This window comes from Chiloscyllium plagiosum, chromosome 19, assembly GCF_004010195.1.
Source record: "Chiloscyllium plagiosum isolate BGI_BamShark_2017 chromosome 19, ASM401019v2, whole genome shotgun sequence".
NCBI classification, from domain to species: Eukaryota; Metazoa; Chordata; class Chondrichthyes; order Orectolobiformes; family Hemiscylliidae; genus Chiloscyllium; species Chiloscyllium plagiosum.
Window position 1 is genome coordinate 61,767,679 of NC_057728.1, and position 26,830 is coordinate 61,794,508.

General features: G+C 38.9%; 1 protein-coding gene and 1 long non-coding RNA gene across 3 annotated transcripts in view; one reads left to right on the forward strand and one right to left on the reverse strand.

Annotated features, from left to right (window-relative positions):
• arid2 (AT rich interactive domain 2 (ARID, RFX-like)) overlaps nucleotides 1-19,403 on the reverse strand; it is a 129,961-nt gene extending 110,558 nt beyond the window's left edge. The window contains exons 1-4 of one of the 2 annotated variants that reach the window (XM_043708677.1): nucleotides 19,034-19,403; nucleotides 18,683-18,893; nucleotides 18,472-18,565; nucleotides 17,752-17,849 (exon numbers count right to left, since the gene is read on the reverse strand). In XM_043708677.1, coding sequence (XP_043564612.1) covers nucleotides 17,752-17,849; nucleotides 18,472-18,565; nucleotides 18,683-18,786 — 296 coding nt within the window. In that variant the 5' untranslated portion in view covers nucleotides 18,787-18,893; nucleotides 19,034-19,403. Of the gene's footprint in view, nucleotides 1-17,751; nucleotides 17,850-18,471; nucleotides 18,566-18,682 lie in introns of both variants that reach the window. The other variant, XM_043708678.1, reaches the window with a different exon arrangement.
• Nucleotides 19,404-19,533: 130 nt separating this feature from the next.
• The window catches only part of LOC122559321, a 108,441-nt gene continuing 101,144 nt past the window's right edge, over nucleotides 19,534-26,830 (forward strand). Inside the window, exon 1 of the long non-coding RNA XR_006314394.1 lies at nucleotides 19,534-19,627. This is a non-coding gene — a long non-coding RNA (uncharacterized LOC122559321). The remainder of the gene's footprint in view (nucleotides 19,628-26,830) is intronic.

Below are 26,830 nucleotides of genomic sequence, written 5' to 3' on the forward strand. Positions count from 1 at the left end.
GAGCGGTGGTCTGAAGGTATGCTTTACCTCTAGAAACTCTAGAGACGATGTTAGCTTCTGAAAGTAAGTGTCTCTGCATTTCTTCTCTCATTCCTTCCTTGCCAAGGTGGTTATCAGTATGAAGGCAATCACACATTTAACTACACTAAATTGTGTCTACCCATTTCAACATTCTTAGGCATCTTGAAGTCTGTTACTCTGTTCACTATTAATGACATTATCAAGTTTTATACAATCTATAAACTTCTAAATTGTGCTACCTAAACAATTCAGTCAGTCAATTATAAACAACAATGGTTCTAAAATCAAACCCTTGGGGGACCCATTTTAGGATATTCAAAAATTATTTTTCTTTAACAAGTTAATACTTGGTTAATGTCAAAGCTTTCCGGAAAAGTATTTCCAAAATCTAGAACAGCAAGAAAACAAAATGTTTCCTGTGCTTTAGCAATTGAAGAGGCAGTTTCAGTTCAGATTTAAGTCTCGAACATTAATGGGAAACAAATGCTGAATATTTTAAAATATGTTCTCCAAATGAAACTTCCCAAATAAAACACTAAGAATTACACTGGCAACTTTGGTAGAGATCAATATTGTTTGTATTTGCAATATGAAGGGGGCCAATGAAGTCTTAACAATAATTAACATAACTGAAACAGCTCATCCTCAAGTTCAAATATTCTCTAAAATCTTAAAACATTAAACTTAAAACGCACTCTTCTTTTTGTGAACACTCTGCATTAAAAACACAAAGATATTTTAATACAATACTCTCATCTGACTAAAGCATGACCACTGACCTAACTGTTTTTTTAAACAGGCATTGTTGGATTTGGAACAACTCAGGGGCTTAAGGTTCTCATTCAATTTGTTTTGAGGACATAATGTTGTACAATTTCAATGTACAACTACACAGTCCACAAAACACATTGAATTGAGATCCGGATTCAAATAAGGCAAAACACAGTTACTTAAAAGAATTTTCTGAACCAAGATTTTAACAAACCAGCATTCTTAAACATCAAATACTCTCAGCATGGCACAATTTACATTGAAACTTTTTTTCAACCCAAGTATTAATACAACCTTAATTTCAACCCTTTTTCGGTTTTTTGGTATCCTCTCACGGAAATTACACTTGTAAAAAGAGAAAGCCCTCTCAGCGGACCACATGGCACCACAATCCAAGCCACGCTCTTCCCCCAGAGCTTCAAAATTTCACCACCAGGGGACTTGAACCCCTTTCTCACTTTACTCCTCAAGGAGGCTCGAGCCTCAGCACAGCATGGAGGACTGGAACCTCAAATCAATCCACCCAGTAGACTCAAGCCTCAAATCACACCCACTCCAGGAGACCACCACAGGAGATCCCTGCATTGCCTGCCAGTTCCCTTTTCTACCCCTGACGGTAACCCATCTACCTTCATGTGGCTGTGGAGTAACTACCTCCCTGTAACTCCTCTCAATAACCCCCTCCACCTCCCGAATGGTCTGAAGTTCATCCAGCTCCAGTTCCCTAAGATGGTTCTCGAGAAGGTGGAGTTGGGTGCACTTAGCACAAATCAAGTCTTCTCCCCTTGCATGTGCCTAAATAAAATCTTTGTTTCTTTAACTCTCAGACTCCAGAGCGAACATTTTTCACAATACTGCCTCTTACTACTTCGCTTTTTTTTTTTAAGATTAGATTCCCTACAGTGTGGAAACAGGCCCTTCAGCCCAGCAAGTCCACACCGACCCTCCCAAGAGTAACCCACCAGGCCAATCTCACCAAGCCACAGCTAAAGTGTGTTTAGGGTATCTTTAAGCATTTTATGTCTAGAACTGTCCATCAGCTATTTATTGCTTAGGTCAGTCAGTTACCTTTAAACACTGCAGCCTTGAGAGCGGGGGAAAATTCCAGGAATTTGATCTGGCAAGACTGAAAGAGCAGATTGCTCTTGCTGCACGGTTTTAAGTTTTTTGAGCTCGTTGGAGCTATTCCGTCATGATTCTTGTTTGTGTCTTTCAGATAGGACGACAGGTTTTGGGGAGTCAGTCTGTGAGTTACTTGCTGCAGGATTGCCAGCCTCTGACCTGCTTTTGTAGCCAGGATGGGTCTGGGTGGGATGCTCTTTGGAAGGTTGGTGGGACTTGTTGGGCCAAATGGCCTGCTTCCACACTGTGGGGATTCTACATATGGCTAATCCATTTCAGTTTCTGGTCAATGGTAAGCCCTAGGATATTAATACTGCAGGATTCAGTGATGGCAATGCAATTAAAATGTCATGGGTAGATTGTTAAATCTTCTCTTTTGAGGGATGATCATTGTCTGGCACTTGTGGTGAGAATGTTACTTGCCACTTGTCAAACCTAGATCATCATCCAGATCTTGCTGCATTTCAGCACGTCATCTGATAGAGTATAGGACACTGCCTTGAGGAAGTCCTGCTGTGATGCCCTGGGGCTGAGATAACTGACCGCCAACAGCCAGGCACGATTCCAATCGGTGTTGAGTTCCCTCCTCCTCCTTCTGCCCCTGATTCCCATTGTCTCCAGATTTGCTCATGTTTCCTGATGCCAACCTTGGTCAAAATGTGGCTTTGATGTCAGGGACAGTTCCTTCCACCTCATCTCTAAAATTCAGCTCTTCTGTCATTTTTGAATCAAAGATGTAATCAAGTCAGGAATCAACTAGCTCTGGTGAAATCTGAAATTATATGTCAGTGACCAGGTATTGTTAAGCAAGTGATGCCTGATAGCACTGTTTATGACCCCTGCCATCACTTCATAGATGTTTGAGAGTGGACACATTGGGTGATAATCAGCCAGGTTGAATCTGTCCTACATGTGTATGCAGGACACACCTGTGCAATTTTCCACACGATTTGGTAGATGCCAGTGTTATCGCTGTACTGGAACATCTTGACTTGGTGTGACAAGCTCTGAAGATCAAGTCTTTAGTACTACAATGGAATGTCATCAGGGCTCATAGCCTTTCCAGTATCCTATGCTTTCAGCCATTTCTTGACCTCAAATGGAATGAAATGAATTGACTGATTGAAGACAGCTATGTCATGCCTGGCACATCTGGAGAACGAGGACAAAGCAGAGATGGATTATCCACTTGACATTTCTGACTAAGACTGTTGTTAATGGTTCAGCATTATCTTTTGCAATAACATGCTGGGTTCCTTCATTGAGAATGGGAATATTTGAGAAGCCCCCTCCTCCAATAAGTTGCTCAACTGTCCACCACTATTCATGACAGGAAAGTTTACATCTGATCCATGGTTGTGGAACGGTTTTGTTCTATCACTCAATGTTACACTGTAGGTGCTCAAATAACCTTGTTTGTTGCTTCATCAGATTGACATCTCATTTTTAGGTAAGTTTGACACTGTTCCTGGCATTTCCTTCTACACTTTTTGTTGACTCAGGGTTGTTCCCGGACGTGATAGGGATGACAGAGCAGGGGATTTGCTGGGCTAAGCGAATGCAAATTATGTTGGAATATAAAATTCTGCTGGCCTGCAGCACTTCCAAGCATGCCCAGTCTCGAGATGCTACATTTGTTCACAGGTTGTCTCATTTACACAATGGAAGGCATCCCCATTGTAAAGACAGGACTTCGGCTTGACAAAGACTATATGGTTTTTGCAGGTTTTGCAAGGTTTACAGCTCAGGTTGAGGTTTAGGGTGTAGATTTGCTCGCTGAGCTGTAGGTTTGATATCCAGACGTTTCATTACCTGGCTAGGTAACATCATCAGTGGCGACCTCCAAGTGAAGCGAAGCTGTTGTCTTCTGCTTTTTATTTATATCTTTCTCCTGGATGGGGTTCCTGGGGTTTGTGGTGTTGTCATTTCCTGTTCGTTTTCTGAGGGGTTGATAGATGGCATCTAGATTTATGTGTTTGGAGTGCCAGGACTCGAGGAATTCTCTAACCTAACCCAGAAATCCTAACCACCTTACCAATACATCAAAGAAGTTTCAGAAATGACAGCCAGACTACTGAGACCCCTCGAAATCCTAGTAGCACACAAACCCAACACTCTCAAACAAAAACTAACAAACTTAAAAGACTCAGTCCAACCCATGGACAAAACCAACGTAATCTACAAAATTCCATGCAAGGACTGCCACAAACACTACGTAGGATAAACAGGAAGAAAGTTAGCCACCAGGATACACGAACACCAGCTAGCCACAAAAAGACACTACCTTCTCTCCCTCATAGCCCTACACATGGATGAAAAAAAAACACCATTTCAACTGGGACAGGCTAAGCAAAGACATGCCAGAGAATTCCTCGAGGCGTGGCACTCCAACCACAACGCCATAAACAAACACAGATCTAGATGCCATCTATCAACCCCTCAGAAAACGTACAGGAAATGACATCACCACAAACCCCAGGAACCCCATCCAGGAGAAAGATATAAATAAAAAGCAGGAGACAACAGCTTCGCTTCACTTGGAGGTCGCCACTGATGATGATGTTACCTAGCCAGGTAATGAAACGTCTGGATATCAAACCTACAGCCCAGCGAGCAAACCTACACTCTAGACTATATGGTGGTCACTCTTACCGATACTATTGTGTACAGATGCACATGCTGCAGGTAGATAGGTGAGGAAGAGATTAAATATGCATTTCCTTTCTTGCTGGTTCACCACAGACCTAGTCCTCAAGAACCCAATCAACACAGTCAGCAGTGGTACACCGACCTACTCTTGGTGGTGAACATTGAAGTCCCCATCAAGAGTTCATTCCCTTATCACTCTGTGCTTCGTCCAAGTAGTTGTCAATATGGAGGAGCACTGATTCATCACCTGAGGTTTGGAGATGATGTGTGGTAATTAGGTTTCCTTGCCCATATGTAATCTGATGTCATGAGAACTTCAGGAGGTCATAAATTTATAGCACTTTTTAGAATGATGCACAGTAATGCAAGACTCTGCAGTTAAGCACCAGTCACAGATAGGTGTAGTAGAATAGAATTCAAGTCTTTGCCAGTTATTTGTAAAATAATATAAAGAAATCAGATCAATGTCTCACACTTTAATTAAATCTTTTAATTGAAAGGCGATCAAGAAAGAAATAATTTGCCAAACAGTAATCAAACATGTATACAACAGACAGCAAGCACATTTTTCCTGAGTTTACTTAAAGTTTCTTTTTCAGAAAACAAAGAACTTTTCAAAAGATTCTCAACTAGAACACCAAACTCTATAGTAGACCGATTTTGGTACGGAGCAAGCAACTTAAAAAGGTGAAGCATTCAAATCTCACAATGGCAAATAGTGAAGAAACATTTATTAAATTTAGAAACTGCGAAGTAACCACACACCACCAAATTAAAAAAAATTCAATGGGTGCATTAAAATCCTAGAGAAAAAGTAAACCATCATTTCGAGTTGGTTAGGCCACTTGTACACGTGATACTAACACAAGTTAAATCAGATGTCAGTGAAATTTGGCTTTATATTGTAAGTTTTTTTTCTATTTCTTTGCTGTGGTAGGCACTGAACATATTCACAAGAGACTGACAATGTACTTTTATCAAAAGAATATAAATGTTTATTATTAACACAAAACAAAAAATTATATCAGAAATAAAGATTCAACCCTTTTATACTCAACAACCTTATATTAAAATCTTCAATGATCATGCAGTCTTCACTCAAGTTCCTTGTTCAGTTTCCACAGCTGTAATTGTTTTTAATGGCAACTTTTTCAATTTTGCTATTTTCTTTAGTTAATGGGTCATCCTAAGAGCTTTAAACAGATAACACAGTTCACTTATTAATTAATATGAACTCCTTCAACTCAAGTTTTTTGCAGTCTTCTACTTTTAGAACTTTCTATTAAATAACTCCGGTTGCATTGCCCATTCCTAAGTATTTAGGATTCTGCTAAACTATCACCTCTGCTGTTAGAAACTTTTTCTCTGAATGAATCTGCACACTACTTGACTTCTTCTGGATTGTTCTGACTTGGTGTTCTATTCAACCCTTTGTTCGAAGGCATTTAACAATTCACCTCAAAAGGTTAAAGACTTAATTTAAATGGATGCAAACAAAACATACCTCCAGACATCATAATACCACTGAAAGAACACATCTAAAATTAAACTGAAAAACTATGTTCTTTCATTCTTAACACCCAAGTTTGATTTGTGATATACACACACAAAAATCAAACTTGTGTGTTAAGAATGAAAGAACGTATCATTCCTGTATTTTAAATCCAAGCCCAAGCCATAATATTATGAACTTTCATCACATTACTTTCTCAGGTAATTCAAAGTTGGACAGTAAATGCAGATTTACAACCATTAACTATATCTGGCACTCTAATTAAAACCCGCAAGTATGATTGTTAACTTGCAGACATTTTTATACTGTATTGCCCATTTCAAAAAAATGGCATTCTACTGTCCAATCAATACTACTCCCCTTACTTATATTTGCAGCTAGTACCTTGTCAAATGCAAGTAATTCAGAAGCAGTTAGAACAACGCAGGCTGACAGTTTACATTTGCAATTACAGCCAATGACAAGAGACTCCTTCTTTGCCATTGGTAATTATAGAAGCTAAAAAAAAGTGCCTTCCAAAATCAATGTGCTGTGATGTGTGGATCAGGTAGGTGAGCAGTACAAAACCTCTCAGTACAGTGGGAGAGAGAAAAATAACAAAGTAAATGCGTCGAGGTGTACAGACAAAACTTGTTAGTGCATGCTGAACAAGTTTGGTCTACAAGCTCAGATGATTTTAAATTTTAAGATTGCAATCAACAGCTATTTTGCAACCACTAGCTGCATTTAAAAGCATTTTATTCTCGGAACGAGCCATTTTCTTTTGGGGCTTATAAGCTGTCAGCAAGATGACATATGGAAAGGAATACCTGAAATCTCACAGTTAAGACCCATTCTACCTCCCAGAAACACATAACAAATGCAGTTGGAGATGTTGTTCTATGATGGGGCTCATAAGCCATGCTGGTACCCATGAACCCATGGCCAGTGACACAAATTTCCCAGGTGGACAATCGTATTCATTAGCAAATAATTGCTGACAACGACAATGAGCATCTACAAGAAGGCCTGGCCTAATTTCTTCCCATGAATTGAACTATATCAAATGATAGCTATGAAATTAGTACAGCACTGCCCCACTTAATCCAGAGGTATATCATGATATCTGTAAAAAAAAAATTGATTACACTGCTTACCCCAAAGCCTGCACCATTATTTAAGTATACCTTAACTACATGGCTGTTGAGCGCGAAGGACGTTCCAGATTTTAAAAATTAACTTCGATTTTACAAAGTACAAGTGAACAGAACACTTTGAATTATATACCAGTATACACACTTGCATTTTCAATAGATTCTATAAGATTGAGTTCTCAATGACTAGGGAGACAGTCTGAAAACAAGAGTTGAACTGAAGCCAAAGAAGCGAAGGAATTTGGGTACATACAAATCACAGCAAGAAGCTACACAGCTTTAAGTCCATTAAAAACATGTTTCCAGCAACAGTTTTATTTCTAGAGAGAACTAAAAAGTGAGAAAAACCAATCTACATAAGAATAATGCCAGAAGTGAGAGGATATACTTATAGAATAAAGAAGCAACAGATTTATGAGTTTTAAAGCTTTAAAAGAGAAGCTTTAAAGGTAGGTTTGTAAGGAGAAAATCCATTTATGGTGGAGATCTAAATTACATTTTGTAAAAACAAGTTACAGCGTGTTCTCAATTAAAATTGTGGTTGCATTACTGAAAATCAGAACTTTATGTAGCACTGTCTTAAGTGAAACATAAATTATTACGGGAGATAACATTAAAAATGTAGTTCAGTTCTACAGGACTCTCAGCAGAACAAAAAATGTTAAAACATACCTTCCAAATTGAAATATTTTACATTATTAAATGAAATAACTAAAATAAATTCTTATTTTTAAAACAAATTGCAAGTTACAATACAGGAAACTCACTGTATCCCACTGACTGTTTCCCTTTCTCAAATGCTTGCCCTGAGCCAAGATTTAAGAAAAGATCAGCAAGGCAGGAGCAGCTTTGAAGAGTCATCTTTGTTTTAAAAGATGATTTTAAGTCTGAACACTTCTGAAGCATTAATACTTTCACTTGCATGACATCAGAGTTCCAACTTCAGATTGAATCTGGAACAGGAACTCGTCCGAGAGAGAAGTAATGACAACTCAGAGGTCATGAAGCAGGGAAGCACAGGAAACAATATTAAAATCAATCTTGTATCAAGATTAGGAGGCCCATTTATGTCTCACATTTGAAGCAAATAAACATTAAATTAGGCAATTTTAAGTAAGGACTTATTGGATTCGTTAATCAATCAAATTGGGGATTTAGGTGAAACTCACTTATCTGGAGGCTAGACACAATATGAAGCAAGCTAACAAAAGGAAGCACGACTACTTTAGATGCATTTAGCATTCAATCAACTACGTCAGCCACCTACCTCCGTTCCAGTCATAAACTTTCTCCAAGACGCCCAGGTTGTCCTAGCTTTAAACCTCACAGAATCAAAGAAGTCTTGTACATAGAAGGTAGTTTGGCCAATCATGCCTGCACTGGCTCTTTCGGGAAGTATTACCTAGTGCCAATCCCTTGCTTTTCCCCAAAACCTTGCACATTACTTTTATCCAAATAATCATCCAATGCCCTCTTTAATGCCTCAACTGAATCGGTCTTCACCATATTGTAAGGCAATGCATTCCAAATCCTAACTTTTTGCTGAGTGAAAAAGCTTTTTCTCACATCACTCTTAATTCTTTAGTACATCACTTTAAATATGTGTCTTGTCCTTTGAACAAGAGAATTTCAAGATTTTGAAAACCTCAAACAGATCTCCTCTCAACCCATTTTATCTCCAGGGATAACAGTTCCAACTTCTTCAATCTATCCTCATCAGTGAAGATATTCATTCCTGGAATCATTTTCATAAATCATTTCTACACTCTCTAATGCATTCACATCCTTCCGATAGGATGGCATCCAGAACTGAACACAACACTCCAGCTGAAGTTTCACAAGTGTCTTGATACAAGTTCAGCATCACCACCTTGCTCTTTTACTCTGTCCCTATGAATAAAGCTGAAATTATGCTATATTTGCTGTTCTCTCCATCTGTCCTGCCACCTACCACAATCTGTGCACATACAGCCAGTACCTTCCGCTTCTGCCCTTTTAGAATTGTACCACCTATTTTAAAATACCTTTCACTGTTGTTCGCACTAAAATATATCACTTCACACTTCTCTGCAAAGACCTACACTTGTCACCTATCCACCCATTCCAGCAACTTGTCTATGTCTTCTTTGAGCTCTGTACTGTCATCCTCAGTTTATTACACATCAACTTTGCATCATCTGCAAACTTTGAGGATGTCCCCTGCCCATCAAGATTTAGATCATTAACATAGATCAGGAAAAGCAATAGTCCCAATACCAACTTGAATGGCAACATTTTCACACAGAGTGGTGCATGTTTGGAATGAACCATCTGAAAAAGTGGAGGTGGGCACAATTACAGTATTTAAAAGGCATCAGGATGGGTATATGAATAGAAAGGGTTTAAAAAGGGAAATGGACCAAATGCTGGCCAATGGAACGAGATCAGTTTGGAATGTCTGGTCAATGTGGACGAGTTGGAGCAAAGGGTCTATTTCCATGATGCATGACTCCAGGCAGTTGTGGGAGTCGGTGGGTCATTACTGGATTACACTCTCCCCCCCCTTCTCCCCCCCACCCAGCCTCATGCAAAAATGGTATCCCTTATTCCCAATTCCTCTGCCTCCACCGCATCTTCCCCCAGGAGGACCAGTTCTTCTGCCCAGTCCTTCTAGATGGAAGTGGTCATGGGTTTGGAAGGTGCTTTCTAAGGAATCTTAGTGAATTTCTGCAATACATCTTGCACGCTTTACATCAATGGTAAAAGCGAGCAAAATGTCTGTGAAGGTGGTGCCAGATTAAGCAGGGTGCTTGGTCCTGGATGATGTCAAAGTTTCTTGAGTGTTGTTGGAGCTGTACCTATCCAGTCAAATGGGGAGTATTCCATCATATTCCTGACTTGTGCCTTGGACAGGCTGGGATAAAGGCAAGTTAGTCACTACAAGATTCTTAATCTCTAATCTGCTCTTCTAATGACAGTATATCTTTGGCTCATCCAGTTTCCAGATAACAGTAATCTTGAGTACGTCAACAGTGGGAAATCCAATGATAGTAGTGACATTGTGACTGTTATTCCTTTTTTGTACAATGTCACATTGTGACTATGACAAAGGCAAAAGATTCCTCAACCTTCTTGATTGGTCTGCAGCCTTTGACATAGCTTTAGATGCATGTCATCATCATCCAACTAGGTGGGATTGCATTTCCTAGTTCCATTCTTATCCAGTTTAATCAAAAAGCAGAAAATTGCCAATGGCCGTTCTTCCAATTCCTACTCCGTTACCTTTGATTTCTGCAAAAGATCTATTCATAGCTGCTTCCTTTCCCCATATGCTGCACCTTCAACAAACTTGGATAATTTAATTCACATACAGGTGATCACACAATCTCAATACCAACTTTCTTTTCCTCTGACATTGCTAGATTTTCAAAGTGCTTATCTGGCATCTAGTACAGGAGACAGGAAAAATGAATAGCTTTCTGCATCTGCATGAATTTTAAAAAAGGTGTAGTATATTCTTGTTTTCCCAATTGTAGTGTTTTGTTTATAGGTTTCAAATAGTCAGAAAACAAAACATTAAAAAAAAGAAACATCAGAAGCTTACATTCTTTAATCACAAATTTTCATTAGCACCAACACTCCAGAAAAAAAAGTGTCTTTTCAATTGTTTGTTTGAAATGTGCTTTTAAAAGTGTATCATTCTAAAATTTCATAACACATCTCAAGTAAAATAAAGTGGAGATGCAAACATGCCTGATATACCAAAGTAAAACATTATTTTTCTGTTCCATGTTATGATTTCCCAAATTCAGAAATATTTTTCAGCAATTTACAAACTTTTTAATCAGTTCTGCTTGCAAAGCAAATACAATAGATCTTGTTCATCTTGCTCAAATACAATTTTAAATTTACATACACACATTTCTGTTGTGACAGCCAATGACATGATCACCACCTCTTTGTGACAAGTTACTAGATTAGCCTCACAAAAGTGATATGAATTAATCCACCTAAGTTACCAATGTCAACTCGAATTTATGCATCACAAACAATCAATATTTTTCTTAGTCTTTCTGAAACAGCTACCATAGGCTAACTTTTTGTAGAGGACCAGAGATGGACATGTTGAGTCTGCACTAAGTAACATGCCAGTTTGTTAGCATGATTCCATCTTCACCTCAAAACCTGGGCTGCAAAATCTTTCAATGCCGGACAACCTCTAATCAAATCCCAAACTCAAGAGCACACGGTCACCTTAATTGGAAGGAGCAACATACTACTGCATATTACAGAACCTCAATCAGGTACAGAAGAAAGAGCAGATATGTAGAAAATTACTAATACAATGAAACAGCATTAAGAAATAATTTCAAATATCCAATTTATTGATTTTTAAAATCCAAATGTCCAAGTTACAGAAGACAATGAAATCTGCAAATACTTGCAGGAGAACTTATTTAGCAAGTCCAACAGGAGAAGGGACAACTCTAGATTACGTTCTAGGGAATGAAGATCGAAAGAGCATCACCATGGAATATTTTAGTGCAAGTGATCGTACATCAACTAGATTTAGATTTAACATAGTTGTGGAGAAAGATGGAACAAAGAGTAAAAGTTCTGAATTGAAGCACAATTTTACTCAGGTGAGATGAGATTTGACTGAAGAGGACTGAAAACAACTTGAAAATAATCAGTGTCAAATGCACTGAGAGATATTCCAGGAGAAAAAACATTATGAGCTCTTAACAAATACATTCCCACTAAAAATAAGAGAAGCTTCTAAATTTCAATCCCTGGACATCAATGAAGGCACAAATTTAAGAAGAGAGAAAAAGCATGGAAAATATTGGAATAAACCAAGAAGGATCACTAGACTCAAAACAAACTCCATTGCTCTCTCCACAGATACTGCCAGATTACTACAATCGGTTCAGGTCTTCCTGGTATAGGAAAGAAGTTGTGAAACTTGAAAGGGTTCAGAAATGATTTACAAGGATGTTGCGAGATTTGAGCCAGAGAGAGAGGCTGAAAGGCTGGGGCTATTTCCCCTAGAGCATTGGAGACTGAGGGAAGACCATTTAGAGGCTTATAAAATCATGAGAGGCATGGAGAGGGTAAATAGACATGGTCTTTTTCCCCCAGAGCAGGGGAATCCAAAACTAGAGGGGATAAGTTTAAGGTGAGAGGGGAAAGATTTAAAAAGGGACCTAAGGGACAACTTTTTCCATGCAGATTGATGTGTGTATGGAATGAATTGCCAGACGAAGTGGTGGAGACTTGTACAATTACGACATTTAAAAGTAATCTGAATGGGTATATGAATGGGCAGAGTTAAGGGATATGGGCCAAATGCTGACAAATGAACTACGTTAATTTAGAATATCTGGTCAGCATGGACAAGTTGGACTTTAGGACCTGTTTCCATACTGTACATCTCTATGATTCCTTGAATGGAAGCATCCGCTAAACATCCAAAATGTCAAGCCCCTTCAGAATCCTGTGCTTCAATAAGATCACTTCTCAATCTTCCAAAAAAGACAAGGAGTGTAGTTTCCAACTTTTCAATCTTCCTAAGATAACTGTTCACCTCAATTTGGTCTCCCAGGGATGGAGAGATGGAAACAGTGCTTTCCATCCATTCTATTAACTGAAAGGTTACAGCAAGTGCATTGATTGCAAGTGATCAGCAGAAAGATTAGACAAAAATTGAGGACAAATGTTTTCACCTAATGGAGAGTGATGTTCTGAAACTCTGCCCGAAAGGGCAATAAAGTCAGATGTCATCGTCACATTTTAAACTACTGGGACATGCGTGAGAAATAATGTAATTTTCAGGGCTACAGATCAATAGCTGGAAAATGAAATTAAGAGAAACAGCTTTCCTTTTAGTCAACACACACATACCTGTAATTTTCTACGTTACTATCTATTTCATTCTCACCTTAAATGTGGAAAAAACTGATTTTGTTTGTTTAAATTTATCAACAAGGCCTTACAGTTAACCTGGAAGAGCAACTTCCATGAATTAACTAATTTTATCGCTTCTTCCCAAATGCTGAAGAACATTGTGTCATCTGAACAAATTGCTATGAACCTTGTCAAACTGAAGTGATCACAATTAAGGCTGCTAGTGGTGAGGATCCAACTCCACCGGGCTGTCAGCAAGTTGAATTTATGGGAGCACAAGTAGTAGTGGTCCAAATCAATTAACAACGCATACTAATCAGTTTGAAATAAGTGACACAGGCTTTTAAAAATTAAAAGTCCTTCCTATCAATATCATTCCACAAATTGAATATCCGTCCAGTAAAGAATCTTGCTAAATTGAAGCAAGGATAACCTGTTCCATTGTACAGAACAGATATATAAATTTAACCATATCATATTACATTGCTTATCTTACCTACTTCCCTTGTACAAAATTAATGACAAATATAAATTTGCTTCCATGTATGCAATAATCATGGTTTTTTAAATTTCAAAGTTTTCTTTGTATTCGTGCAACAATCTGCAGCTTTTCGTGTATGTAGTTGAAATATTATAAAGTATATTATAAGTATTTGCAATAAATCGACATGGACATTGCAGGCTTTTGGGTTATTTAAAATGTACAGATATATTTAATTTGTTCTTTGCCACATTTGGCTCTCTTTATCTAAGCATACCCTTTTGAATGTTCCACTGCTCCAACATAAATAAATCATTCCACTTTACTTCCCCTACAAACATTGTACACTGACCATGATCCAAAGGGACAAGCTGTTTTTCTTTTTGCTGTATACTCTGACTCAATTGCTCCCCCAACTGATTAGCATTTAAAGAATACAGGTTGTCAAGTGATAGCTACCAATTTTCAGTTCATCATGTGCATTTCTGAAGTTGCCTCTTATTCACCATGGGATGTGCTCATCATTGACAAGTTGAATATTTGTCACACATTCTTAATTTCCCTCAACATGGTACTGGACAGGTGAAGTCCATCTAGTGCGGTTACACAAAAGGTCGAATGCTGTTCAATAAAGTGAATGGTCTTTGTGTACACTGCAGCTTTGGATTAATCATAACTGACCAAACTCAAATCACCATGTAGTCATAGTCATAGAGTCATATATAAAACCAAAATATTAAACCTATGTTATAACATAAGAAAAAGCATTATACTATATATTGCCACACATGATTGTGGTTACTAGTGATTTTACAGAATGGCTTCAAAGATATCAAACCAATTAGTAAAATACAATTTGATCTTCTTTACAAAAATCACAGGAACTGAATTTGCTACATGAGGCATTTCATCATGACTGATACTACATGGCAAGAAATCCCAAAAGTTAAAAATGTTGCAGTTCACTTGCAATATTGTTTTTTACCCAAAGACCACGTCTCAATTTTGGGCTACTTAATTCACTCACAATTGATTTTCTAAACAGCATACAGCTTGATCAATGGAAATATTTTTCAACAAGATCGGTTAAAAAATCAAAAACCATAATATGGCATATCTTTACACAAGTACTGAAAAAATGTACTCCACATTAGAGATTAAAGTATGATTCATGGGACAAAATGAATGTGAGTTTCACATTATAACAAAATGAAAAAATATACAGTAAAATTTCTCTTGGATTATTTTAATCTTGCAAAATGTATACAGTTTATAAATTTAAATAGAAAAGTCCTCAGACTGTTATGTATTTGGTAACAATCATAAACTGAATGCAAGTCAATTAACTACATTGATCTGCAAACCTCCCATCTTTAAACACTTTTGTAATGCTTAATTCAAGTTCTGAAATATAAAATATTTGCTTGCAGCACATATCCAAAAATAAGTAGTGTTGATTCAAAGTGACTTTACAACTCAAGTATAGCAAGAAGCCCCACTATTAAAATTTCATCCACAGGGTATATGAGCATTTTGGAAATTAGTTATCTACGATAAATTGTGCAGATTAGGATCAACATCTGTCTGGAGGAAAGGTTGAAGGGATGTTTGTGTACAAAAACTGCATTAATGCAACATATCCATTGTGCAACAAAATTAGTTACAAAGTCTACAAATGAATGTCATTTGTCAACTTTCTAGGTGCTGTATTTACAAAAGATAGAGGCAGGATTTGAAATATTTTTGTAACATTCTGGCATTAGAAGTATTATCAGTTCCATCACACAATTGTCAGAAATACAAATAGTTGCTATAACAAAACAGTTTAAGTCAAGCACAAACTATGCAAATCAGGTGTTCTGAGGAAACTACAGCAACCCAATACTGTATTTTTCCATCAAAAATACTTATCAGAAACCGGCTTAAAGCTTTAACATCCCTTCATGCTGATACACATAATGCTGCATTCAAAAGGATGGAAAACATGCTAAGTCAAATTCTAACTTCAATCCAATAGTCTTACATTATAGCTTTTAATGTTACAAAGTAGGATATTTGACATCCTCCCTGCAAGTTTCAAGATCTATTACATAAATAAAATTTTGGAAAAATTCCCTCATTTTAAATCAGGAGTTAAACATAGGTACATTATTTCGATTTTCTTAAACATGTTAACCACATCTCATATCAGGCAAAAAGCCAGCCTTACACAAGATAATCCCTATGGCTTACTAAAAGAAATCTAGACAACACAAAGGTTGTTTACAAGATTGTTCAATACTGTAAAAGGGGTTGTCTCAGAAATTAAATAGGGTGATTTAATACTGTACCACAACATTCCAGTCATCCTTAATTGTGACAAGCACACATTATTTTTATTGTTAATCACTGCTCCTTGCACTCCCTGAAAATCTACAGCATTCTGATTTTTTTAATTGGCCTTTTCCATCAATTTTAAGGCAAGCCCCTCATCCAGCTGCAAGTAAAAGTTTGGCAATGCCACAAAAAGTGAGATTTTTATTTACGCCTTGCAAATTGGTATTTAGTTTTATGGTATTCCAGCAAAGATGTTTTGTTTTAAAATTGAAGTTTGAATACTGTTTATCAACATACAGTAAACTATTTAGCCTTTCAGATACTCACAAAATGCTTGCCATGAATATCAACTACATTTATAAATTAATTTACAAGTGAAGCATATGAAATGTATACAACATAACTGTCCTTGTTTATGATTTTTAACAACATGAAAACATTGAGCTTTTCAAATGTTACTAATTTTGATATTCTGTAATGGAAAAATAACCACCTACTACATCTTCAATCTGGATTTAGAGCAAGCCAAATCTTAACCCATAACCGGTTTAGTGTCCTACAAATGTAACTGGACTTGAACGGGAATACATAGCACTCCATAGATGCTCTCAAATCCACTTTGAATACTCTCTTCTGCATTACTTAAACATGACCAAATTACATTTACGTACTGTCATACCAAGTTACTCAAAAGTTGCCAGATAAATTAAGTTGAAACAAGCTTAATTTTTTGATTTCAAACCAATGCAACTTTTCTAGAGTACAATTATTCATAGAAACGAATGGAAACAACTATTATCGAACATTAACCTCAAAGTTTTACACATTGTCGTGATTAACTTGCACAAAAACTTCTACACAGCTTGTTCAAAACATCTGAAATGCCAATTTTATTTTGAACCAGTAAATTTGTATGACATTATTGACTGGAAATAATATCAGCTGCCCAGTGTACAAAGCAGGCTACTTCAGAACCCAAATGCTCCCAAAGCACAATACTTTTATACATGCTTAAACCAAACTTCATTCTTAGCAACAAACTGCCCATCAATTCTAATGCCCAAGAAAAAAAATTGCCCCAAAGATATTGGCCATACAATTGTCAGTGATCAGTGAATCTGCTGTTAAATTATTAAACTTCCATAACATTTAAAATAGACAACATTAACCATCCTCACAAAAGGGGAAATACAAATACTGGGACAAAACAAGACTGAATACCACTACACATTTTCAACCATTTTACAAAATATACCCCTTCTACACCAAATTAGTTTTACTATTTTGAAAGAGTTATAAAGCAGGATTTCCAAATAAATTAAAATATACAGTAATTATTGACAGTATGTAAAAATATTTCCAAAGATTATTTTGATGAAATGTTTGAAAAGAATTGAAGTTTAGTGCCCTGATATCACACGGGCACTTGGAAAAGTTCAGTTCTGGCAACAAAATTGACTAACCGAAAACACCTGCCTTGTTTCATGTATACTAACTACTTCCTTCCAGGTAGCTTCTGTACTGCTGTAAATGCTGTGGAACACCTCAACTGTAAATTACTGTTAAAGTGGGTCACACCTGTACAGTCTTTTGATCTGCAAGTTTAATACATTTTAGATCAACTTGCCATAATACTTCAAAGCCCCAAAAACAAAACCACAGTTTAAGCATCAATTTCAAAAGCCTAAAAAGCATTATTTTGTTTCTATAAACGTAATATAAATCTAATTTTCAAGAGCAAAATAAGAAGGAACGTTTGTAATTATATTACTCTTTCACTAAATGAAACCCCTTGTCCCAATTTCGAATAGATATAGCAAGAATTGTATTGAACTGAACATAAACGTTATAAACGTTACCGTAAGTAATATTGTTTTAAGGCAAACGCTGCGTTAGGGCAACCTTTCGGAAAGTTTAACTCCTCCGTTATCTGTGACCATTTGTTCTTGTCAGTTACCTGCAGCAAAGAAAATCCTGATTAATATGCAGACACATTATCAGATACCAGAATATACCATCTGTTCCTTCAACGGGTTTTAACAACACGACCTGAGCCGCAATTTTGCTTTAGAAAAAAAAAGTAAGCAGCAAAAAGAAGAAAAAAAAACTTTGTAGTACTTTCCTGGTTCAAACGACAAGAAAAAGGGGGTCGAAAATGTTCATATTTTCACCGTCTTAGCCATCCTATGGGCCTATGTGAGGCCTACGATTTTCCCCCTGAACCACGAAGCCTGATACAGAGAAGTCCGTCCCCTCCGATGCGACGAGTGAAAAGAGGCGAACGAGTGGTGCGAGCCTGTCTCCTGAAGAGCATTTCCTACCCCAGGCACACTCACGATTATCGATGTTAAGCATGCCCGCTAATTTTGACTTGGCTGAAGTGCGCGCAGTGGAGCAGCAGCAAGGCCAGAGACAGACAACTGCCATTTACAGATCACAGCCACACACAGACAAAAACAAACCCTTTTTATCCAAAACCTTAAAACACAACAACCCTCCCGACCGTTTCTCAAAAGGAAAGTAGATCACTGAAGACGCACATACCACAAGAATTTTTTTTTAATATATAAAACACACACCTTGGCGAATCCTCCCAGGCTGGTGACTCTGGTGTAGAGAGCGTGAAGATCCAGCTCCTTTCCAGCCACTATAGGGATCTTTTTAAAAGGCGTCCTGAACAAGAAGGGGAAGAATAAATCAGACCCACGCCTCCTCTTCGCCAAAGTGCCCATCCAAAGTTTTATCAACCCCCCCCAATTAGCGGGGTTTTTTAAAACATAAAATCCTTACCCTCTGTTGTGGTGAAACTGCCGCAGCTCCTCCAGGAACGCCTGCCTTTTTCTCCTCGGGTCTGAAGGCTGCATTTTCCCCATCGAATTTGCCATCTTTTTCATTGTTGTGTGAAGAGAAGAGGGTGTTTTTTAACCAAAAAAAATTAATAAATAAATAAAAAATGCCTCGGGGAAGTTATTCAGTATCTGGAAGGAGAGCCGGTCCGCCGCTGCTCAGTCATTGATGGAGCGAGTGCGAAAGTTTGAGAGAAAAAAAGAAAAAAAAAGAGCAAAGACTCGCTTTTACTCACTCACTGCACTCTTTTCGATCTCCCCTCAAACACAAAAAAAAACACAAAAAACAACTTACATCTTGTTCTCTATTGTGCGTTAATGTGGTAGACAATATAAATGTGTGTATTTATGGTATAAATATATTTTTTTTCAGACGGGCTGCAGTGGCTCCATGCAGTTTAGCATTAACTCAAACACAGGAGGGGAAGGGGGGGTAAAACACACATTTATATATTTTTTTGAGAAAAAAAAGAATGAAAACACAGCAGCAGTACTGGTTGGCGGCCGAGACACCGGCGGCAGCGGCTCGAACCTCCCTCGGAGAAGCGAAACAATAGCGCCTCGTCTCAACCAAACCGGCCACCACAGCCTAGGCCCCGGGAGGGGGTGCCACTATTCAACCATTACGTGACACCCCTCCCCCTTCCCTGCTCGTGCTCGTGCTCCTTCCCCTCCCCCACTCCGTACACGCTCACTCTCTACTAACCTCTTGCCCCCCCCCGCCCGCGCACACACACACACACACACACACACACTAACGCTCCTCGCGTGCCCCTCCCCCTTCTCCTCCTTTCCCGCCCAGTCCCGGGGAAACCGCTCACAAAATGGCGGCGTCCAAGTAGGACGGGGAAGACGTGTCGCTTCATCTCCGACACGAACGGAGAGGCTCGTATGTATGCGTGTAATGTGCTTTCCCTTTTTTTTAGGTTTAAAATAAAATTGTCTCCAGTTTGGCTTGTATTCGATTCAGACGCGCTCCTTTGCAGAAGGCGCAAGCGTTTTCTGTTTTTTTTAATGAAGGAAGGCGGTGGCCGTCGTCTGGTGAAAATGGTGTGTGTGTGTGTGCGTGCGTGCGCGCGCGCCCCTGAGGAGACAGAAGAGATACGTTTTATATTTAAAATATAAAAGCCGAAAGATGCTGTGAGTCAGGCGAAAATACAAATTGCTGTAAAAGGTTAGTATATCTGGTAGCATTTGTGGAGAGAAACCAGTTAATGTTTCTTTTCCCCTTCTGTCTCTTGGCTTTTAGAGGGTTTTTTTAAAAGCAAAAGTATTTGCTCGCTTTGGCAAGCAGCAGTTGTGGGCACTTTCCTTTCAGTTTAGTCGGTGTTTTTGCGTAAGTTGACAGGGGATCCCTGGGCAGGCAGTTATCGTGTCTTGTAGTTATTGCTGGTCCAATTATTGGGTTATCCCTGACCCAGTGGACTTTATTGTGCACGCGTTAATACGCGTCCAGGGGATAAGCCAGAGCTACCTTTTTCCGAAGTCCTTTCGAGGGACTCGGGAGAGAGAGAGATCCGCAAATGTGTGCAGTAAGCTTCACGTGGAAAAAAGTTGAATCTTCATTCGATAATATTGATACTGCTATGCTTTTACTCCTAACACCACAACATGAATGTTTCGAAGGAGGAATTGGTGTATCAAATGTACTACTGAGTGTAAGGAGAGGTGTTATGTTTTCATTTCATTGTATATTAGTGTACTTGACTGGGACGGGTAGAATGTTCAGTGGACACTGTTCCCGGAACCTCTCCCATGCTGTATGGTAACGAGCTCCGAATAAAGATTAACGTGCTGCTGGGCAGGATCGGAGACTGTTCTTTGACATCTCGCACCCTCCAACAATTAGTGTCGTTTGCTAGGCCCGCACTTATTACACATCTTGAATTGTCCAGAAGGCTGGACAAGAGCTGCCTGCATTGCTGTAGGTCTGGAATCACATGTTGGGCAGACCAGAGAAGTGATTGTCTTCTATAACGAGCATTAGTGAACCAGACAGGTTTTTTTCCTTGATTGACCAATGATTTCATGGTGGTCATTAGACTCTTAATGCCAGATTTTTATTGCATTTAGATTGCACTATCTGCCATGATAGTGTAATGGTGCAGGGTTACATTTCAGACTGGAGGCCTGTGACCAGTGGTGTGCCACAAGGGATTGTTGCTGGGTCTATTGGGGTTTTTTTGGTCATTTACGTAGATGATTTGGATGTGAACAGAGGAGGTACAGTAAGTTTGCAGGTGATGCCAAAATTGGAGGTATAATGGATAGCGAAGAAGGTTACCTCCAGAGTACAATGGGGTCTTGACCAAAAGGCTCATTCCCGAAATGTCGATTCTCCTCCTTGGATGCTGCCTGACTTGCGCTTTTCCAGCAAAACATTTTCGGCTCTGATCTCTAGCGGCTGCAGTCCTCACTTTCTCCTCTTGATCAAAAGGGCCAATGGGCTAAGGAGTAGCAGATAGAATTTAATTTAGATAAACGTGAGGTGCTGCAGTTTGGAAAGGTGAATCGGCAGGACTTATACACTCAATGGTAAGGTTCTGGGAAGTGTTGCTGAACAAACTCCTTGGAATGCAGGTTCATTGTTTATTGAAAGTGGAGTCAAAGGTAGATATGGTAGTGAAGGCAGGGTTTGGTATAATTAAGTAGTCAAAGCATTGAGAACAGCAGTTAGGTGATGTTGTGGCTGTACAGGACACTGGTTAGGTCCATATTGGAATACTGTGCAATTCTAGTCCCCCTGCTATAGGAAGGTAATTGTGAAACTAGGAAAAAGTTCAGAACAGATTTACAAAGGATTTGAGCTGTGGGGAAAAGATATCTAGACCTAGAGTGCCAGAGGCTGAGGAGTGACCTTTTTATATAGATTTATAAAATCAGGAGATGCATGAATAGGGTAGATAGAAAAGTCTTTTCCCTGGAGTAGGGGGAGTCCAAAATTAGGGCATAGGTTGAAGGTGACGGGCAAGATTTAAAAGGGACCTAAGGGCAATGTTCTCACAGGGTGGTGTGTGTTTGGAATGAGCTGCCAGAGGAAGTGTTGGAGGCTGGTACAATTATAGCAGTTAAAAGGCATCTGGATGAGTACATTAATAGGAAAGGTTTAGAGAGAAATGAATTGAAGAGTGATGAATCCCGATGTAGGGATTATGCTCAAAATGTCGATTCGCCTGCTCCTCGGATACTGCCTGACCGGTTGTGCTTTTCCAGCACCCCATTCTTCAACTCCTATCCCTCTAAACCTTTCCTATTGATATACCCCTCCAGATGCCTTCTCTGCAGTCCTCACTTTCTCCTTTTTACAGGGATATGGCCCAAATGTTGGCAAATAGGACTGGATTAATTTAGGATATCTGATTGGCATGGGTGAATTAGAGCAAAGGATCTGTTTCTGCTTTATATCTGACTTTATGGCAGGGTTTGCACCCAGGTCCACAATATTACCTGAATCTATGGATTAATCATATGAGCATACCAACTAGGCTATCGCATCCCCTTTACATAAGTTATTGGACTTTACACTAGTTTTTAACCTGAATGTCCAAACTTTTAGATTATGACATTTAATAATTGGCAGTATGTATTTCATATACAATGCAGGTTAGTTGCGACGCTATAAATCAAAAATGTTTTCCTGGTTTACATTGTTCTCAATGAAATTTGCATAAAGTCAAGCTAAGAATACTTTGTTATACTGGTGTTTAAAAATTTACTGAATACAAATTGCATTTAAAATTTGAAGAAGCTTTAAAGACCACGCAGAAGAAATTTGCCAAATTTATACCTGGAATGAAGCACTTCGGTTATAGAGTCATAGATGTACAGCATGGAAATAGACCCTTCCATCTAACTCCATGCTGACCAGATATCCTAAATTAATCTAATCCCATTTGCCAGCACCTGTCATTCTATGCACGCACCACTCTCCGTGGAAAAAGTTGCACCGTAGGTTCCTTTTAAACTTTCCCCTCTCTCAACCTATGCCTTGGAGTTCTGGATTCCCCTGCCCCAGGGAAAAGACCTTGTCTATTTACCCTATCCATGCCCCTCATGATTTTGTAAACTTCTAAGGTCACCCCTCAGCCTCTGATGCTCCAGAGAAAACAGCCCCAGTTTATTCAGCCTCTCCCTATCGCCCAAATCCTCAACCTTGGCAACATCCTTGTAAATCTTTTCTGAACCTTTTCAAGTTGCACAATATCCTTCCGATAGGAGGGAGACCAGAATTATGCACAGTTTTCCAAAAATGGCCTAACCAATGTCCTGTACAACTGCAACATGACCTCCCAACTCCTTTGCTCACCCTGACCAACATATCAAACATTGCCTTCACTATCCTGTCTACCTGCGACTCCACTTCCAGTTATGTGGAGGTATGAGAGAAGCTTGTATTTGACTTTGAAGCTTATAATGTTAAGGGAGGTTAAATTGGTATTTAAACTTCCAAAGGATTTTGATAGTGAATGTAAAGAGAGTGTGTTTCTGTTGATAAGAGTATTTATAACAGCATGCAGATATAAGCTAATAAGCAAAAGTCCCAAATGGGAGCTGAGAAATTTGAGGTTGTTCTTGTGCTAAAGAATGAAACCAAAGCAGATTCAGTGGTAATTTTCAAAAGGCAGAGAGGAGAAACTACAGGGCTCTGAGGAACAGGAGAGGAGTGAAATCACCTAGATAGCTCTTTCAAAGAACTGACTAAAAAACATAACCACCTATACTGTAGGATTGTGTAAGATCTTCTCAGGATGAATTTAGGAAGCAAATTCCCCAGTACAGTACTTGAGGGGTGGCCACATAAGTAGAGTAAAAGGAGGAAATGCTTGAATTCTCAAATCTTCTGGTTGATGTTTTTCATGCAATAGGGTCAGAGAAGCTTGCAGTGAGAGTTAGGGGCAGAGTTGTGAAGGAATTTAAGTACAAAACATTTTAAATATTCATAAGGACAATAAGTGTTTGGTGCAAGAGTTTAGCTGGTTTAATATGAAAGACTTGAGTCCCTTCACAAGAGCATTGTCACAAAACTAGGTCATCTGTTCTCTGGTGATTTGGCAGCATCTCTGTTGCAAAGTCCATTTACTAATAGCTAGGCACTTATACCCAAATTGGCAGAGCTATCTGATAGACTATGGAGAAACAACTAGGCTAAGTCTTGAAGGCATAATTCCATTTGACTATGCTTCAAACCAGTGCGCTCAAGTCACATTGCTATGCAGCTGTTCCATGGTTCAATTTTTGTCAATGCATTGATTTTCAGTTTCAAAAGTTGCTGAACTCGTGCAAGACAACAAAGCAGTTTGGTTCAGACATGATTATCACTGCGTATGTCCTGTGCCACTACATGTGTGGCACATGTAGTGTGAGCAAGGTGTCCCAAGAGTAGAATGTGAACTCTAGATCTAATGAAGTCCTGTGGTATCAGGTTAAACATGGGCATAGAAGCATCCTTATGGTTCCCATTTACTAGAACCCTTCGGTTGATTGTTTTTTCTCTCACTGTTGAGCACCACTTGGAAAGTGCCTTGAGAGTTTCAAGGGCATGAACGAGCTCTGTCCAAAGACCATTGTCGAGCTTGGTAGCACAACTACTGGCCCCATCCTGAAAGGCACAGACTGCTTGACTAGACCTGCAGCAGATGCTGGAGAGTCAGTGTGGAACTGGAAAAGCTTTTCCACTGCCTCACTTCTCGGCTCTCACTTCCTCTTGCAGCAGATAGATGAAGGAATTGATGCGAGTGGTAAACCTACTTAACCTCTTGATTTTTCCATATACTTGTTGTAAATGCATATGACCATGATAGTATTGGTTTGCATAACATTTACATAGTCCTTGTAGAGATATAGTCCTGCCTTTACATTGAGAGTGCCTTTCCATCATGTCATGTAGCATTACACTTTGCTGTATGGGAGAGATTTTGAGCAGATCTAGCAACAGAAGGCTGTACTTCCTTAAGGCACTATGGTCGATTAGCTGACGTTGGATTGTACTCCGCTATCATCTGTAACCTGAGGTGGCATATCTAAACAGTAGTGTTACTACGAAGTCAGGGGATTGCCCAGATTCAATGAAATACACAGGCATGTCAAGAACAGCAGCAGGCCTACCTAAAAGTGAGGTGTCAACCTGGTAAAACAACTGTGGAAGAGTACTTGAATAGCAACAGCATATGATAGAGCTAAGCAATCACGCATCCAGTAATACCAGTTGTAAGGTCTGCAGTCCTGCCACATTAATTGGCGCACAATTAAACCGCTCACTGGAGGAAGTGGATCTGCAAATATCTCCATTGTAAACGAAATGGAGCCAAGGACATCAATGCTAAAGATGTGGTTCAAGCATTTGCCAGCATCTTCAGTCCGTGTCAGTGGACTGTCCATCATGGCCTCCTGAGGTTGCTAGACTTCTACCAATTCTATTGACTGTTTGATATTAAGTAGCTAACAGAACTGTATACTAAAGTTATGGACCCAAAGGGCTGGATGATGGCATTGTCAGTGCTGTCAAGTGGCACTCTCTCGACAATAACCTGTTCATTACTCTTGTTTGAGTTCCATCATATTTGTTCAGTTCCTGATCTCATTATAGCCTTGGCTGAGACTTAGAGGAAAAAGCTGAAGTCGAGGGGAAGTGAGGATTACTGCCCTTGACTTCAGGGTAGCATTTGACCATGTGTCATTGAGGATCACTAGCAAAACTGGACTTGATGCAAGTTGGAAGGATGACTGTCTGCTGTTGGAATCATAGCTAATGGCAAATATGGTTTTAACTTTTGGACTCTGGTCTAATAATGCAAGTACACCCAACAGCTCCATAAGGCTTCTCAACATAACCACCTTGGAGAGTTAGGAGTGGGTAATACATTGGCTAGTGCTGAAAGTATGTTGCTGGAAAAGCGCAGCAGGTCAGGCAGCATCCAAGGAACAGGAGAATCGACGTTTCGGGCATAAGCCCTTCAGGAAATTTCCTGAAGAAGGGCTTATGTCTGAAACGTCGATTCTCCTGTTCCTTAGATGCTGCCTGGCCGCTTTTCCAGCAACACATTTTCAGCTCTGATCTCCAGCATCTGCAGTCCTCACTTTCTCCTCCAATACATTGGCTAGGCCAACATATCCTACAAATAGTGTGCTGAGGCTAAAGCAAAGATTAGCGATTGTTAGAGGTACATGTAGGCAGTTGCATAATAATCAGTAGTTCACCTCGATCAAGCATTGAAGGACTTCAAAGGGAAAATGGAGACTCATGATGGAGTGATTAGTTTTCACTGAGATGGGAGTATGGTTTAAATACACATTAGCAGTAGAGAAAGTCTCTTACCTTTCAGCTGTGATTAAATGATTTGCAGTTTTCAAAAAATTTCATAGCACGGAATGTACCTTTTGAACCTATATTTCTAAGACTTCATTTTTATGACTTGATGTCATATGGATTAGTAGAGTTTGGAACCTGTCTTTTTTTTTTCCTCTGCTTTCTCTTTGCTATAACCCCCATGTCCTTTTGTAAATTTGAGCTCATTTGGATTCTTTATTGCAGAGAGAAATGAAAAGCTCATGCTTAGTCCAAGGTGACTGAAATTAATCAGATTAGCTTCCCTTAGATTCTGATGAGCCAAAGGTTCAACCAGTTGATGATTTAATGTGCTGAGCTGTCAGGGTGATATTTTAAAATAACGTGCTAGTGGTGTCAGAGTTTCCTTAAGTTCTTTTTGGCCAGTCAGAAATAAGTTTGTAGATTATAGCGCAGGTTTGTTTTGCAAAACTTTATTTACTTTGTCTAATGGGAGAAAAAGCAATTAACTAGTGTATATAGCAAATTATAAACTTTGGAGGAACTTTTAAGTGATAATTAAAGTAATCAATTTTTAAAAAGTTGCTATCCATAAAATCAACTCCTAATTTTGTCTTCCCTTTGGACTTTGAATTATAATGTTCCAGAATCTAAGCTCCTTTGGTTGAGAATATGAATTCCCTTTCTCAATCTTGTTTCCAAAAATGCTGAAAAGGAGTGTTTTTGGAGGATCCACTCACATTTTGGGTGGCCACAGCCATTTTGAACCTTTTTTTGTCATGTACTTGTCATACAGTACCCAATAAA